The following is a 15,627-nucleotide window of genomic DNA, read 5'->3' on the forward strand; positions in this document are numbered from 1 at the left end:
GCCAACAATTACATTATACAAATGTTATTATTATTATTATTATTATTATTATTATTATTATTATTATTATTATTATAGGCTATTTTTATTATTATCATTAAGCAGCTTTTAAAATATGTATATTATATTGAAGATGTTTGGATTAAAAGTATATTGTCTGTCTATTGTCTATATTTCCTTCTGTTAAATTATTGGGGGAAATATTGTCATTGTATTGTGGGGGAGGGGTCGTCTTTTGTGGTGAGCACTGAGCAGCATGCATGCTCGCACACACACAAATACATCTTTGATAATATATATATTCAGAGGTTGTAAGTATTGTACTTTAATTGAGTATTTCAACGTTAGGCCTGCCTTAATGTGTAGGTTCATAGGAATTAAATGATTAAATGATTGTAAGAATGAGAAGATACAGCGGAAGCAGGCAAAGGAGCTGGATCCAGAATAGCCTTTTTGTGCTTGGTTGAAAAATCAAGACAGAAACCAATTTTTTTTTATGAAATAACAATTACATTTAATTGGATACATACTTTACTACATTATGTAACTAAATACAATTTGCTATCACTTTTTAATAAATCCTTACACATTTTTACAGTAGAACCAGAGACTTGGTTTCAATTTGACAACATAAACATGCTAAATGGACCCATGTGTATTTTCTGTTGCAATGTGTGCTTAGATTAGATTATAATAGATTACATTTTATTGTCATTATACAGCACAAGTACAGTACAACGAAAATAAGTTTGGCATCTAACCAGGGTGCAAATGTAACACTAAAGTGCAATAGCAATATACAATGTACAGATGATTAAACTGGATATAAAATATATAAATTAGTACTGTACTACTGAGTAATAGTATGTATGTACAGTGTTATAGTATTATTATGTACAGTGATACATACATATAAAGGGATCGTTTCAAAGTCTCTGTCAACGTGTCTGCTCGCATCCGCTTAGTGTCTTAGTCTAACTTACCCCGGAAGGAACTCACATCTCATAACGTCTTTCCCCTAGCAACGGGGCCATTCCCCTTTTCTTGTTACTAAGTGACAAGATACCATGGCAACGGCAGTCTGGTCTTTGACACACTAAACGATGTGGCCACACCACTAAGTGGCGAGCCCAGTGCCGCTGCAGACAATGACCTTGGCTCGCTTGAGAGCTCAGCTGATAACATGCCGTCATCTGCAGTCTCACTGGAGACAGACATAGTGACTGATACTGTCCTCTTACAACTAATATCTACGAGTAGATGCCGTCATCTGCAGATATTTACATTATATACACATTGAAAAACAAGGCTACTTCCTTCAAAGGGGAACTATCTTACTATTTATTTCACTAATTGGGCAATTTTACACAATTCCTGTGAGTCTATAGAACACATCTGTACGTTTTTTTTTTTTTTTTTTTTTTAATGCATTGTTTTGTATTTCTAATCAAGTACTGTAGAGCAGCAGTTTCTGCCCTTCAAGATTCCAAGCTGTTTTTGGCTGGGCTCCGCCCATACTCGCAATGCACTTTGAGTGACAGTCACCCACTGCACTGCACTGGCAGATACCTTTTGGGGGAGAGAGAGAGATAGAGAGGGACTAATTAATTTCGCCGCAGGGAGGCATAATCCCACGGGACAATGCATTGATAACTTGTTTTAAATGACAATGTATACCCCCGTGAATATTATTGCATGGATCGGAATACGCGTGGGAGCATGCGCTATGATATTTTGCAACAGGTTGACATGAGTGCTGATACGAGAGAGAGAGACAGAGAGAGCGAGAGAGAGCCTCCTCCCAGTCCCATTACCTTCCCACCTGTTTTATATAGTTCTCTGGTTGATTCACGATGTGTGTGTGTGTGTGTGTGAACTAGGGCTGCAACTAATGACTAATTTGGTAGTCGACTAATGTAACCAATGTAAACAACAACAACAACAACAAAAAAAATGATTTTTTTTTATTTATTTTTTTAAATTACCTATCTTTGTGAAAGTGGCTTCTCAGCTCTGGTCCAGCTGAAGACAGAGCAGAGGAACAGATTGGACATTGAGCATGACCTCAGAGTTGCTTGTCTACCATCACCCCAGACTTTGAGACTCTTGTCAGGACCAAACAACAACATCATAACATGATGATCCCATAGCAAATTAAAATGATGACTCGTGAAACATTTGAATTTGGATCTTTAAGCCACTTTAAATGAAAATGTATTTGAAGAACAATACAGCAATCACTCATAACAAGATAAATAAATTAAATAATACAAATTAAAGTGGAAGTGTACTTTAAATAACTTTTGTTTGCTGTGTGTGAGAGGAGTCCGTGTGTGTGTATGTGTGTGTGTCTTACTCTGATCGCTGTGTGTGAGAGAGAGGAGTGTGAATGTGTGTGTGTCTTACTCTGATCGCTGTGTGTGAGTGAGAGGAGTGTGTATGTGTGTGTGTCTTACTCTGATCGCTGTGTGTGAGTGAGAGGAGTGTGTATGTGTGTGTCTTACTCTGATCGCTGTGTGTGAGTGAGAGGAGTGCGTGTGTAATGTATTGTGTGTCTAGTCTGATCATCATCTCCTGCAGGGGAACAATGTTTTCAATGTCCAAAATTTGCTATGGGATCATCATGTTATGATGTTGTCTGGAACCCTGAGAAGCCACTCTCACAAAGATAGGTAGTGCACAAAAAAAACAAAAAAAAATTAAATAACGTTTTTTTTTCTTTTTTTTTAATGACTAATCGACGCAACAATTTCTCGTCGACGATTTTTTATAATCGACGTCGTCGATTATGTCGACTAATCGTTGCAGCCCTAGTGTGAACAGCTGAAGGTCTCTGCTAAATAACTGCTTCTGCATTATTTCCACTCGCTGCTCATATAAACGTATCACAGTTGATTGTGGGCGTGCAGTGGCAGATCAGTGCCTATTCACGTCAGCGAGCGAGTCAAATCAGAATGGCTTGGTTCAGTGGGGGAGGATTTTGTCTCATCTGAACTGGAGGAATGCGCCAAAAATAGTATTTGAGACCTAGACAGTGTTGGTACAACCCCACATTTCTAGAAAATAATGCAAACCCCTGGAAAAGGCCATTTATAAGATAGTTCCCCTTTAATTTCACAAACATTGTACTAGAAGTTGACAAAATTAGAAAATTTATAAGAATGACAATGTTTCACTCTCTCAAATATCTCCTCAGATGGAGGTCCCTAGGACAGAATATGTTGAGGTGGGGGTCCATGGCCTGTTACATACACATCAACTTGACAGGAAAAACCTTGAGAACCCCGTCCCCTGGTATACGGTGTTGTATACCATATTACCAATGGTTGTCAATGAACTAGACTAGACCAATGATTCAGTACAGTTTATCATCTTTCAATGGGATCATATAACAATTAAATTATGATTTGTGATATTGTGGCTTACATAATTCTATTATCTAGAGATTAATGATAACAAGCGCATATTAACTCCAGGTTCTCATACGGTCACGCTAGATCTATTACAGGGGTTATAGGCTATTTGAAAAGTATAGCATTTTGGTTTTATATCACACATGACATTATTAATGCAGCTCAATGCAATGGACATATATTTGATTATTTTTACATTTAATTTAGCATAGGTCTGTCGTGTGAGCAGGTTGTGATATAACTAAGCTAGTTAAGCTTTAAGTACCTCGGAGCCTACATATCCGAGGACTTGACATGGACCACACACATTGACAGTGTTGTGAAGAAGGCACGACAACGCCTCTACTTCCTCAGGCGCCTAAGGAAGTTCCAAGTCAGTCAGAAGATCCTTAAGAACTTCTACTTATGTACAATAGAGAGCATCCTGACTGGCAACATCACCTCCTGGTTTGGGAATAGCACTGCACAAGACCGAAGCAGACTACAAAGAGTGACACGTTCAGCCGAACGCACAATTGGAGGGGGGCTCCCCACCCTCCAGAACATTTACAACAAGCGTTGCAGGGGCAAGGCTAAGAGAATCATTAAAGACTCCAGTCACCCGAACAACTGCCTCTTTGAACTGCTGCGGTCAGGCAAGCGATACCGGAGTCTCAAGGCGAGCACAGAAAGACTCAGAAGAAGCTTCTATCCCCAGGCCATCAGGCTGCTAAACGAACAATGAACACTACACAACAACAACCATCAAACGCACATAGCACACACATCCACACGCACACACTCACTTTAAACAAACACACTGTAGCACCCACTCCACACACTTTATAGCACACACCCACTTTAAACAAACACACTGTAGCACCCACTCCCCACACTTTATATTTATTGATGAAGGATTGCACTACAACTCGTACACCTTACTGTAAATTGTACCTAAATTGTACCTCATCCCATTTCTGCTTTGCACTATATAGTACTGTACATTAGTACACTGCATAGTATTGTATATTATATGGTAACTCAGTTACGTCTATTCTGCATCGAACATTGTACATATGTCTATACTGAACACTGTGACCTCATTTTCTACTTCTAAATTACATGCTATACTATGTTATTTGATACTATCTTGTCTAGCACAGTCTCTGGAGCGTAACAGTAAGAAGCATTTTGTATGAAAGTATTCTGTGCTTCTGTATGACAACAACTATTAAAGAAACTTGAACTTGAACTTGAAACTTGTTAGTGACAGAAAAAACATTCCACATTCCTAATTTATTTCCTTTTGTAGCAGGAGCCAACTCTGACATGTCTTTCTTTTGGCTTTCTGAGAATAAATAGTTTTATAACGTTACATGTTGGCTCTGTCTGCATGATACCAATGTCCAAATGCAGCATCATACCCTCAGACTCAGAGAGGAGTCGGCCTTGTAGACAGACGGCGCTGTTTCATCTTTCCCATAGAGTAGACCACTGCACTTCCGCGTTACACGTGTCCTATCCTTGGTAAATTGTTCTTGTCTTGAGGTCACATGATTTCCAAGGGAGCACAGCGTGGGGTGAGACGCGAGAGGTGGGCGCGGCCTGAGGTGCCGCATGACGCAACCGGACCTTCAGAGTGCATTATGTCCTCTCCTTAATAAACAGTCCTTGCATTGGCGCTGCTTGAATGAAGCCAAGAAAAAAAGACGCGTTAATTTTTTCCGTAGCCGCATTTCTGGCAAGACGCTCTCTGATTGGCCGACGCCTGTTTCTACACTGGTTAAGTTTAGGCACTCTTCGAAGTTGGTTAAGGTTAGAGTTTGTCTTAGAGCAGGGCGATAGAACGCCAGGTAGTTTGCAGGCTGTTCGGCGCGGAAATGGGAAAAGACACAGCTGACAGCTCGTCACGCGATTGGGCAAACATGTCAGTGACCAATCAGAGAGCGGCAGTCGTCAGCTTGTGACTGCAACTTGTTCCTGTTTGCGGACGACTCAGCCCCGCTGGTCTCTGACAAGAACAAGTTACAGGTTGAAAAAGCCCTCAGCTCGGAACTAGGCAAAATCTGCATATGGCTCGCCGACAACAAACTATCATTACACATGGGCAAAACAGAGTCCATTCTCTTCGGTAAATAACAAACTCAGCAAGACCGACGGCTTCTCGGTTACAGTGGGTGACAATATTATCACAAGGAAAGATGAAATTACCTACCTGGGTTCCATCCTAGAGGCTAATCTTTCCTGTGACAAAATGGCATCCAATGTAATAAAAAAAGTCAACCAACGAACGCGTTTCTTGTACCGGATCTCCTCTCTGGTAAACAAGAATACCCTGAAGACTCTAGCAGGAGCACTCATTCAAGGGTACTACGACTATGCTTGCACCTCATGGTACCAAAGCACCTCAAAGGCACTAAAAAACAAATTACAAACATCTCAAAACAAGCTAGTCAGACTACTACTTGACCTGACTCCTAGAACCCACCTCACCCCTGCCCACTTTGACAACATAGGATGGCTTAGAGTAGACGACAGAGTACAGCAACTTGCAATGGGCCTGGTCTACAAGATACACTACGCGACCAAGGTACCCATGTACATGTCAAAATACTTCCCAAAGGTCAGTGAATACCACGATCACAACACCAGAGGGAGCTCCACAAATCATGTAAAACCCAGATTCGGCTCAAACAAGGGACTAAACACGTTTCGCAATTATGCCACATCAATGGAACGCCCTGCCTAAAGCTGTAAAGGAATGTGAATCACTACCCACTTTCAAAAACACTCTCAAAAAACACCTACGTGAGACTGCAATTCGAAACTGGCCCCTACAAATGTCCTAACCTAGTTGTACAGTAAATGACCAAGTAAGGCTTTGTCAATATTCCAATGTACAGTGTAAAATGTGTGTGTGTCCCCTACCCAACCCCCCCCCCCCCCCCCCCCCCACCTCCAATGTACAGCCCTCACCCAACCCACCCAACCCCACCCCACCCAACCAACCTCCTCCAATGTACAGTTTCTACGCCAAATGTATATACACTCCTTTTCTGGACACTTTTGTATCACAAACAGTACTGTATTTGCAAATCTGATATGTCATAAATGTATAGATGTAGCACTAGCAGTACTGTCTATCTGTATGTCATATTATGTTATGATGAATTGAAAATGGGGGACCCTGATGTAAACAAGACGAAAGTCTTTCTCTGGTCTGCATCCCCTTAACAATTGTATGTATTGAGCTGTACTGTACTGTACCCATTCTGCAATCTGTTAATAAACTTTTCAATCAATCAATCAATCAGTCAGTGGCCAATCAGAGAGCGTCTGCCAGAAATGCGGTTACGGAATAAAATAACGCAGCCAAGACACGATGTACGTACGGTCAGTGCCGAACGTGCTCTCTGATTGGACCACCTAGTTCCTATTTCGCGACGTGCTATTCTTCATGCACGTGAAGGTCAGAAACTGTTAGACGTTCAAACTACATCTAGTCAAAATTCAGCATATCTGTCCATTCACAAACGGGTTATATTGAAACATGGACGGGCAAGGAGCAACAACGGACCCTCAGCTTCAGCACTTCATTGAAATGGAGTCTCAAAAACAAAGATTTCAGCAATTGGTGCATCAAATGACTGAAGTTTGCTGGGTAAGACAAGCCTGCAGTTAGCTAACATTTTAACACTAGCCTTTAGCCAACGTTAGCTATGCAACATTACATATACGGTTATATATTTATAAGCTATCATCTGTGCAATCAAGTATGTCGAAAATGACAGTGATGCGCGTATATAGTATTCTCGTAATCGTCACAGTATTGTTAAGGTAACGTTAGATTAGTGGGTTACTTACCATCAAGTAACAATGGGCGTTAGCAATGCTAGCTACTGTATTAGAGCAGGTGTAACGTTAGGTAAAGCCACGGGAGTGACGCAAATGAGTTATGCGTTACTTTGCATTGGATTAACCTGTTTACTATTCACAACAAGTTAAATGAATTGCTCGTATCACCTCGTGTGATTATGCGTGCCACTGAGCGCAATAATTCACATTGTGTACTTTCTTTGCAGGAGAAGTGTATGGATAAACCTGGCCCAAAGCTGGACACCAGGACGGAGGTGTGCCTTGTTAACTGTGTGGAGCGATTTATTGACACCAGCCAGTTCATCCTCAACAGACTGGAGCAGACACAGAGGACTGGGGGGTCGATCTCAGAGAGCATGTCGGAATAGCAAAGTCTCAAGTCATTGAATGAACTTCCGAGACGGATGCTAGCAGCCACTTATCCAGGATCTGGCCCTGCTGGCTTTCTATATGGTGCAATATGAGAACGGTCCAATAACCTGGAGAAAGGAATGTGAAGCGTTGCTGACTTGCTGTTGATACAACAAGTGCCTCTGGGGGGGTCAACTACATGTATCCTGTCACCTCACCGAGACGCTCAGTGGTCTTGGGCTGATTTCTCCCTGTTATCAGCAGGATCCTGTGAGACTGTCGTAAAGTGAGATTGTGACCAGTTGCTAGTAATGACTTTGTTAGTACTTTCCCACACAATTAGCCTCCCCCTAACTGATACCATGACATCCAAGTGTTCTGACCAGTAGTGCAGTGCTGGGCAACCGCGGTCAAACGGCGTTTGGGCTTCGAAGTGCGCGCATCCTATTATTATGCAAAGTCTAGGTGATAAGTGCCTAGACTTTGCATAATAATAGGATACCGTTTGGCCTCCGCCCATATTACGACTGCACCCCTGGTTCTGACGTTTTGCTACTACTAGTAACTAAAGTGTTTGAGCCGATAGTCGTTCTCTGGTCTGCATCCCCTTAACAATTGTATGTATTGAGCTGTACTGTACCCATTCTGCAATCTGTTAACGTTTTCAATCAATCAATAGCAAGATGCAAACATCTGGGACATTAACTTAACTCTGGAGAGCCATTGGAAACTTGCATTCTGGTTAGAATAAACAGGACGAACAAAAGAGGCATGATCTACTTTAGCTACTGTATAAGCAATAAAGGAAATGCCAATCAACCCCCTGTTTTAGTATTGTTTACACATGCAAAGTAATTCCAGTGCTGTACTTGTTATTTATTCACAAACATGAAAGTGCTACTCAGAAAATAATGCATTTTGAAGGAATTTCAGTTGGAACTAATGCTGATAATGTAAAATGAGGTATTTCAGTAACTTTGTCAAAATATAGGTGATAACAACTGAACTACATCCCAAGGAAATTAGTTTTTGGTCATAAAATTGTTTGTAAAGCTTATTTGTACAACTCGTACATGTTAAAAGTGCAAAAATGTCATTGGCAACAAGGCACACACTGGTTTAAATGCTGTTCAATCACAAATAGTCGTAACTCACGATTATGTCCAGAAATTACTGTATTTCAACATATTTTAAACGTAACACCTTGACACATGTCTACACTTTCAGTAAAATGTAATTAAAATTAAATTATACTATGAATCATGTTTGTCCTAACTATCATTGTCAAATAACTTAACTTGCATGTACTGATTCTTGTACTGCTATATGACAAAGAAAACAGATGAAATATACCTTTGCAGTAGGCTGGGCGATATGGAAAAAAATCATATCGCGATAACGATATGATAATTTTATTTTATTTCTCGATATCGATAATTATCGAATTGTTATAAGTATAATTTTTTTTTTTTTTTTAACAACAGATTTATGTTTATTTTGCAGCAATTCTTTGTCATTGCCGCCATCTTTAGTGTTACATCCCCTCACACTCCAGTTCTCAGGCTGCAGCTTGTTTAAAAGCTAAAGCTGGCTGTGGCTCCAGAGGAGTTGAACAGTTCTGGCTCTGCTAGTTTATTTTCGATCTTTTGGCGCTTTTTTGGTGGACAAACCACCGCACATGTGCACTGTGACTCGTGACTGGAGTCTAGTTCTGCTAGCACACATAGCCTACTGTGTACAGACTGTTTCAAAATGTATTTTAAATTAGAAAGCAAACAAAATAAATGGACAAGATAAAAAGAAATCTGAATTTGGTCAGTATTGTCATTTGGACAAGCAAAGCCATTACTTTAAGTTGCAGGCAAGAAAGACAAGTCTGTCCACTGTCTCTGGTTTTAAAACTGCCCTGTTGATTTTTCGATTTTTTTTTTAATTTCGATATTCGATATCGATTATTAAAATATATCGCGATAGTTATCGTTATATCGCCCAGCCCTAAAATTCTGCAATAAATCCAGTGCTTATTGCATTATTATTGCATTGTAAGGCAGACTGTCAATCCCACGTTTAGTAAATCTCTTCCCACACTGTAAAGCTTGGCAGCGGAAAAATGTTTCATAACGGCCACTGGTCCTTATGCTAAGTAGTAACAACGCTATTGTTCCTCCTTATGGAGTTTTCAGGCGGGTATCCTCCTTTGGAGCTCCCTTCCCTGGGCGGCTTCATCTCGTCCTCCGCTTGGCTCTCGTGGCTGGGAATGGCCACGTAGGGCTGGGGGCCCCAGGGGGAGCCCTGGGGACTCTTCCTCAGGTACAGTGGGAGGGAATCCCAGGTGAAGGTGATGTCCTTGAAGGCGTGGAGGAGAAAGATCCCCAGGATGATTGTGAGGAAGCCGCTGATGGTGCCCACCACTCCGTCGCCGCTCATGCTCAGCCACTCCTTGAAGAGGATGGCGGAGCAGGCCATGACGGAGGTGGTGAAGAAGACGTAGTAGATGGGGGTGACTATGGAGGTGTTGAAGATGTCCAGGGCCTTGTTCAGGTAACTGATCTGAATGCTGATGCAGATCACCAGGCAGACGAGTAAGGACCAGAACAGGGGCTCCCTCAGGACGGCCATCCCGGCGAACATCTCCTTAATGCCGATGCCGAGGCCCTTGACGCAGGACACGGAGAGGGAGCCGATCACGGAGCAGATCAGGATGTAGACCAGCACGTTTTTCTGCCCGTACCGTGGGGCCACGACGAAGATCAGGACCAGGCTGCTCACCACAACGCACACGGCAAACACGATGAACCCTAAGATGAAGCATGCGACAATACATTAAGTGGAGAATTATCCGACGTTTTTCCCAATATATTTATCATTATTATCCTTCATTATTATCATGAGTAACATTTATTGTATACATTTATTGCATGAGTTAATTATTATCTGGTGCCGCCTAGTGGACGCACTTTGGAGTACGTATTGCGACTGAGCAGGTAAGCTGTCTCTGCGCTGGCGCGTCGCGCTATTTAAGTGACACTCTGAGCCTAGACTGTAAGGTGAAAAGCCCTGTGGGCGAACTCTTGACTGGCCAACGGTACGTTGCATTGTATGCGCCGTTAATATCCGCATTTCTCTTTAATTCATATATCTAGTTACTAATTAATGCTGTTTATTTCCTTTCCTTTGTATAGGTAAATAATCTGACTAACCTCTGATTGTATGCTGACTGACTAAACGCTGACTGAATGTACATGCTGACTATAGACTAACTACATGCAGACTGACTAACGTCTGGCTAACTGTTACCTGGCTAAACGTCTGGCTACACTATCAAGTACCGGCGGTTGCTAAAATCAACTAACTATTATCAGAGTCGACTTGGTTGAACATTACCAAATACCATATCGACCTCTACTAACATTATCCACTAATGCTTGGATGTAAGCTGCTACTAACTATCAGCTACAAGCTAACCACTTGTTTAATTGACCACCTGGTGATTATTACAACAAGGATGAATTGGATGCTGGACATCAAAGTCCAAATAAACGAACATTCTTATAAAGTCCGAATTGTTTCAATGGTTTGAGTATAAGTCATTTCGCCCACACCCTTCCAAGGGGGACATCTAGTTGACTCATTGACTGAGACTGCTAGATAATTGGACATTAAGAGTTGCCCTTAAAAAAAGGTCCCATGAGGATATCAATGAAATCAAATCACACTGGGAAATACTTAAGTTATTTCTTTATTTTTTTACCCAGGGACAGTGCACATTAATCAACATCTTCCGTTTCCACATCAATGTAAATGTGCCAGAATTATCTAATGAGCTAGTTTTCATCTGTAGTCCCTGCCTACCATGCATGTCTTTATGGTGTGGGAGGAAACCCACGCGAACACGGGGAGAACATGCTAACTCCACACAGAAAGGCCCCCTGCTGGGGTTCGAACCCAGGACCTTGCTGTGAACCTCTCCATCACTTATTTGTCCACTGTGGTGCAGTTTCACATGTTTTCCATGGCTTTTTATAATTCTCTATGTATTTCACATGACAGGAAAACTACACTTTTTAAATTATCAGTTTTTCCAGGAAGCTTGAGAACCTTAAAAAACACCCATCACTATCTGCATGAAGGGGCAAGTCACACACTCCTAGAAAGAAAGAGGAGAGTTAGTCTTATGTTGTATGACAGAACTGCACTGCTTGAAAGCCTGTCAGTGTCTACCCTAGCCTACTTGTATTGACCTATCTAAACCCCACCCTATTTTCTTGATCCTCTAATCACAACTGTGGAGGAAAAGGGTGGGGTTTGAGATAGGTCAATTGGGCTATGTCCCATACCAGTCAGTCTTGTAACCTATTTTGTCAATGTTACACATGGGGTTGATAACTCGATGTGGCCAAATTATGAGACTTTTTTTTGTTTTGTTTTTTTAAACAGGACAGCATTGTGGCAGAACTATTCCCAACATCAACTATTATCAGTCAATCTCTATTACTATTACTAATAATACATAACACACACTATTTCACTCTAGTTGGGATCATACTATGAATATCTGCTATTACTGCCATGAATAGAGCAAAATACTCTGCTGGGATGTCTCTGCTCCACATAATGAATTACCAAACCTCACTCACACCGACGTTGCACCTGATTGGTTAAGTGGCCACATTACACTTCAGTCAACAGAGTAGTTGACTGTTCCAAGAGGGTCATCTACATACCTGGGTCCTTCAGTTTCTCAGCCATGGCACTGAGGGAGGCCACCTCCTCCTCCAGTGGAGCATGGATGACCATCACAGTGGAACCCAGGATGCACAGCAAGCAACCAATCTTCCCATGCACATTCAACCTTTCATTCAGGAAATAGGATGCAAGCACAGCACTGGAAGTAAAGAGAAGAAAAACATGCAAGTTAATTAAACTGCTTAATGTTTTAGGAGCATTGGAATCTATGATTGGAATGCAATTGGAATCTATCATTGGAATTAAAAGTATTCGATTGCACATACATCTTGGTCGCAAATGAATAGCAGGTGATTATCATTAAATGACACCCATGGCCAATGAGCTGTGGCTCTGTGCCTTATTGTATGGCAAAAGAAGACATGTCATGAGAATACTATGAATATGAGAATGACATGAGAATGATCACTGCTCTTCACTGCTCAATGAGGGATAGTTGGAAGGGATGTACAGTATGTCATGGATGAGGGTAGAAGAAACTGACATAAAGCCTGATCCAATATATAAGAAACATTATGCTTTAAGAGGACCTACATACTTGTATACACAGATATTGATAACACACACAGATAATAGACATCATTATGATACATGCTTTTACAAAACGCTTCATGTTACCCTTACCTAAAACCAATGCTTTAAAAGAAATCGGATGTATGTCAAACTGGAACAGACTATCACTGTATTTAACCCAGATAACAAGTAAAATCAGTTTTAAAAAGGGAATTAAGAACAGCAATTATTCTGAAATAAATCAGTTTGGACTACATATGATGTGATATTCTCTGAGGTGATGGCTGACTATAATTGTGGTGCTTAACTATTAAATGTTATTCTGGTGAATAAACGTTTATTTATAATTTAAATTTAAATAGTTTTTATTGATAATTGTAACTATGTGCATGTATATCATGTGATGGTTATATTTAATTTTGTCTTTTGTGTGGAGTGAGTGGGGAAAGACACAAATAAAAAAATATATAACCAAATGTAACATTGTTACCTCACAAGTACACTCATTGCTCCCAGAGGGGTCACCAGTGTGGCAGGAGCAAACACATATGCAGCAAAGTTAGCTGCCTCTCCTGCACCCACTGAAAAACACCACAGATTTTACTCTGCACCCACTGAAACACCCCACAGATATTAGTCTGCAGCCACTGAAACACCCAACAGATATTAGTCTGCACCCACTGAAACACCCAACAGATATTAGTCTGCAGCCACTGAAAAACACCACAGATTTTACTCTGCACCCACTGAAACACCCAACAGATATTACTATTAGTCTGCACCCACTGAAACACCCAACAGATATTAGTCTGCACCCACTGAAACACCCAACAGATATTACTCTGCACCCACTGAAACACCCCACATATTTTAGTCTGCACCCACTGAAACACCCCACAGATATTACTCTGCACCCACTGAAACACCCCACGGATATTAGTCTGCAGCCACTGAAACACCCCACAGATATTAGTCTGCAGCCACTGAAACACCCCACAGATATTAGTCTGCAGCCACTGAAACACCCCACAGATATTAGTCTGCAGCCACTGAAACACCCCACAGATATTAGTCTGCAGCCACTGAAACACCCCACAGATATTAGTCTGCAGCCACTGAAACACCCCACGGATAATATTAGTCTGCACACACTGAAACACCCCACAGATATGAGTCTGCAGCCACTGAAACACACCACAGATATTAGTCTGTACCCACTGACATACTGGATGTGAAAATGCACACAACTGAAAATGTTGGGGGCGGCGAGTTTTGATAAATTATTCTCATCCAGCCCACATGTGCAAATGTGCTCTTTTAAAGAATGTCCACTTCAAAGACGGCCATAAGAGATTGGGTGGGTGTTGCGTCAACTGAAGAGAACTACCAGCAAAAATACCAAACCCACAACAACCTCTGAAAACAAAGAGCACAATGTTGCAAGGGATGGTTGGCAAGCAGGGTTACAAAAGCAAACGGAGAGTTGACTGTGCCATGAATTCATTTGTATTACAATCACCTACTTGAAATAAGTCCTGCCCACCATAGCCATTCCTTGAGGTAAGCATAGCCCCCTTGACCTGTGAGAGATGCAAACATGAACACATTTGTAAGTAAATCTTCATATAATAATAATAATAATAATAATAATAATAATAATAATAATAATAATAATAATAATAATAAACATAACATAAGCCTATAGGAACAAATAATCAAAAGTATTTAAACACAGAGTTACTTGACCTGTGTGTGTGTGTGTGTGTGTGTGTGTGTGTGTGTGTGTGTGTGTGTGTGTGTGTGTGTGTGTGTGTGCACATCACCTGCTCGCATGTAGCCCTTGCTGGCAAGCCTTAAAAGACCTTTCTTCTTCAAGATAAAGCTTCCTCCTATGAAGACGCTTGAGCTCATAGCAAGAGAAAGGCCTATGTAGAAATCTGTCCGGTTTACATCCATCTAAAGAATATAAAAAATGGCATGTAATGCCATCATGAATGTTATCATTGCACTTCATACAAACAAGGCTTGTTAGTGAACTTTGATGTGAAAGGAATCATGGTTGTTTGATGTTTCGTTTTCAGCATGCAGTACCAGCCAGGCATTGTATAGCAGAGTAAGTAATTTACCATGGTACTGCCTAGCCCTAGAATGACTGAAAAGGAATCCATTTCCATGGTGGCACCACCTTTTTACTAAAGTAGTAATACCTGTAATGGTATAATCAAATCTAAACCATGATACCGATCATTTATTTGGTCAGGAAACACCATGATACTTTTTCGTATTGGGGAGAAATAAGAAGGAGTCAGTCCAACAGTAGGCTACTTCAAATCACATGATGGTTTTAGTGCTCTCTCATGTTCTCTCAGACGATCGCTTGAAATATAACCCCATTTTAAAACTACAGAGGGGGGAAAAAGATTATCCTTCCATATTTCTAACTGTGTGCTAAAATCACCTAAATCAAATGAGGCGGTTAGATAGAAGAGCTGGTAGGCAAATAAAACGTATGTTTTTACCTTTTGTTTTCGCTTCAACCCATGGGTTTTCTGACAGCTTGAGCAGCTGACTGGCCCCTGCAGCACTTCCTGATCTGTCACTGTACTAGTTTAGATCAGACAGCAGGCCACCTAGATGATGCTACAAAGTCAATACGTCTTCTCAAATATAGCTGGGGGAATATTACTGTCGTTTCGGTAAATGTTTATGAATATTTGACACCAGACACATGCGTTTTCAAAATGTAACA

The 15,627-nt window shown here is 41.0% G+C and overlaps 2 protein-coding genes across 2 annotated transcripts; one reads left to right on the forward strand and one right to left on the reverse strand.

Moving 5' to 3' along the window:
• Positions 1-6,839: 6,839 nt before the first annotated feature.
• Positions 6,840-8,836, forward strand: timm8a (translocase of inner mitochondrial membrane 8 homolog A (yeast)). The gene is made up of 2 exons (XM_084332376.1): positions 6,840-7,053; positions 7,475-8,836. The coding sequence occupies exons 1-2, from the start codon at positions 6,943-6,945 to the stop codon at positions 7,634-7,636; spliced, it is 273 nt and encodes a 90-aa protein (XP_084188502.1). The 5' UTR covers positions 6,840-6,942; the 3' UTR covers positions 7,637-8,836.
• Positions 8,837-8,971: 135 nt separating this feature from the next.
• LOC311243231 (magnesium transporter NIPA2) lies at positions 8,972-15,608 on the reverse strand. Its single transcript, XM_084332375.1, has 6 exons — positions 15,398-15,608; positions 14,702-14,834; positions 14,402-14,458; positions 13,369-13,459; positions 12,344-12,504; positions 8,972-10,417 (listed from the first exon to the last, which is right to left on the reverse strand). Exons 2-6 carry the CDS (start codon positions 14,832-14,834, stop codon positions 9,759-9,761), a joined length of 1,101 nt encoding a protein of 366 aa, XP_084188501.1. The 5' UTR covers positions 15,398-15,608; the 3' UTR covers positions 8,972-9,758.
• Positions 15,609-15,627: the final 19 nt, after the last annotated feature.

This window comes from Notolepis coatsorum, assembly GCF_963971535.1.
Source record: "Notolepis coatsorum genome assembly, chromosome: 16".
Taxonomy (NCBI): Eukaryota; Metazoa; Chordata; class Actinopteri; order Aulopiformes; family Paralepididae; genus Notolepis; species Notolepis coatsorum.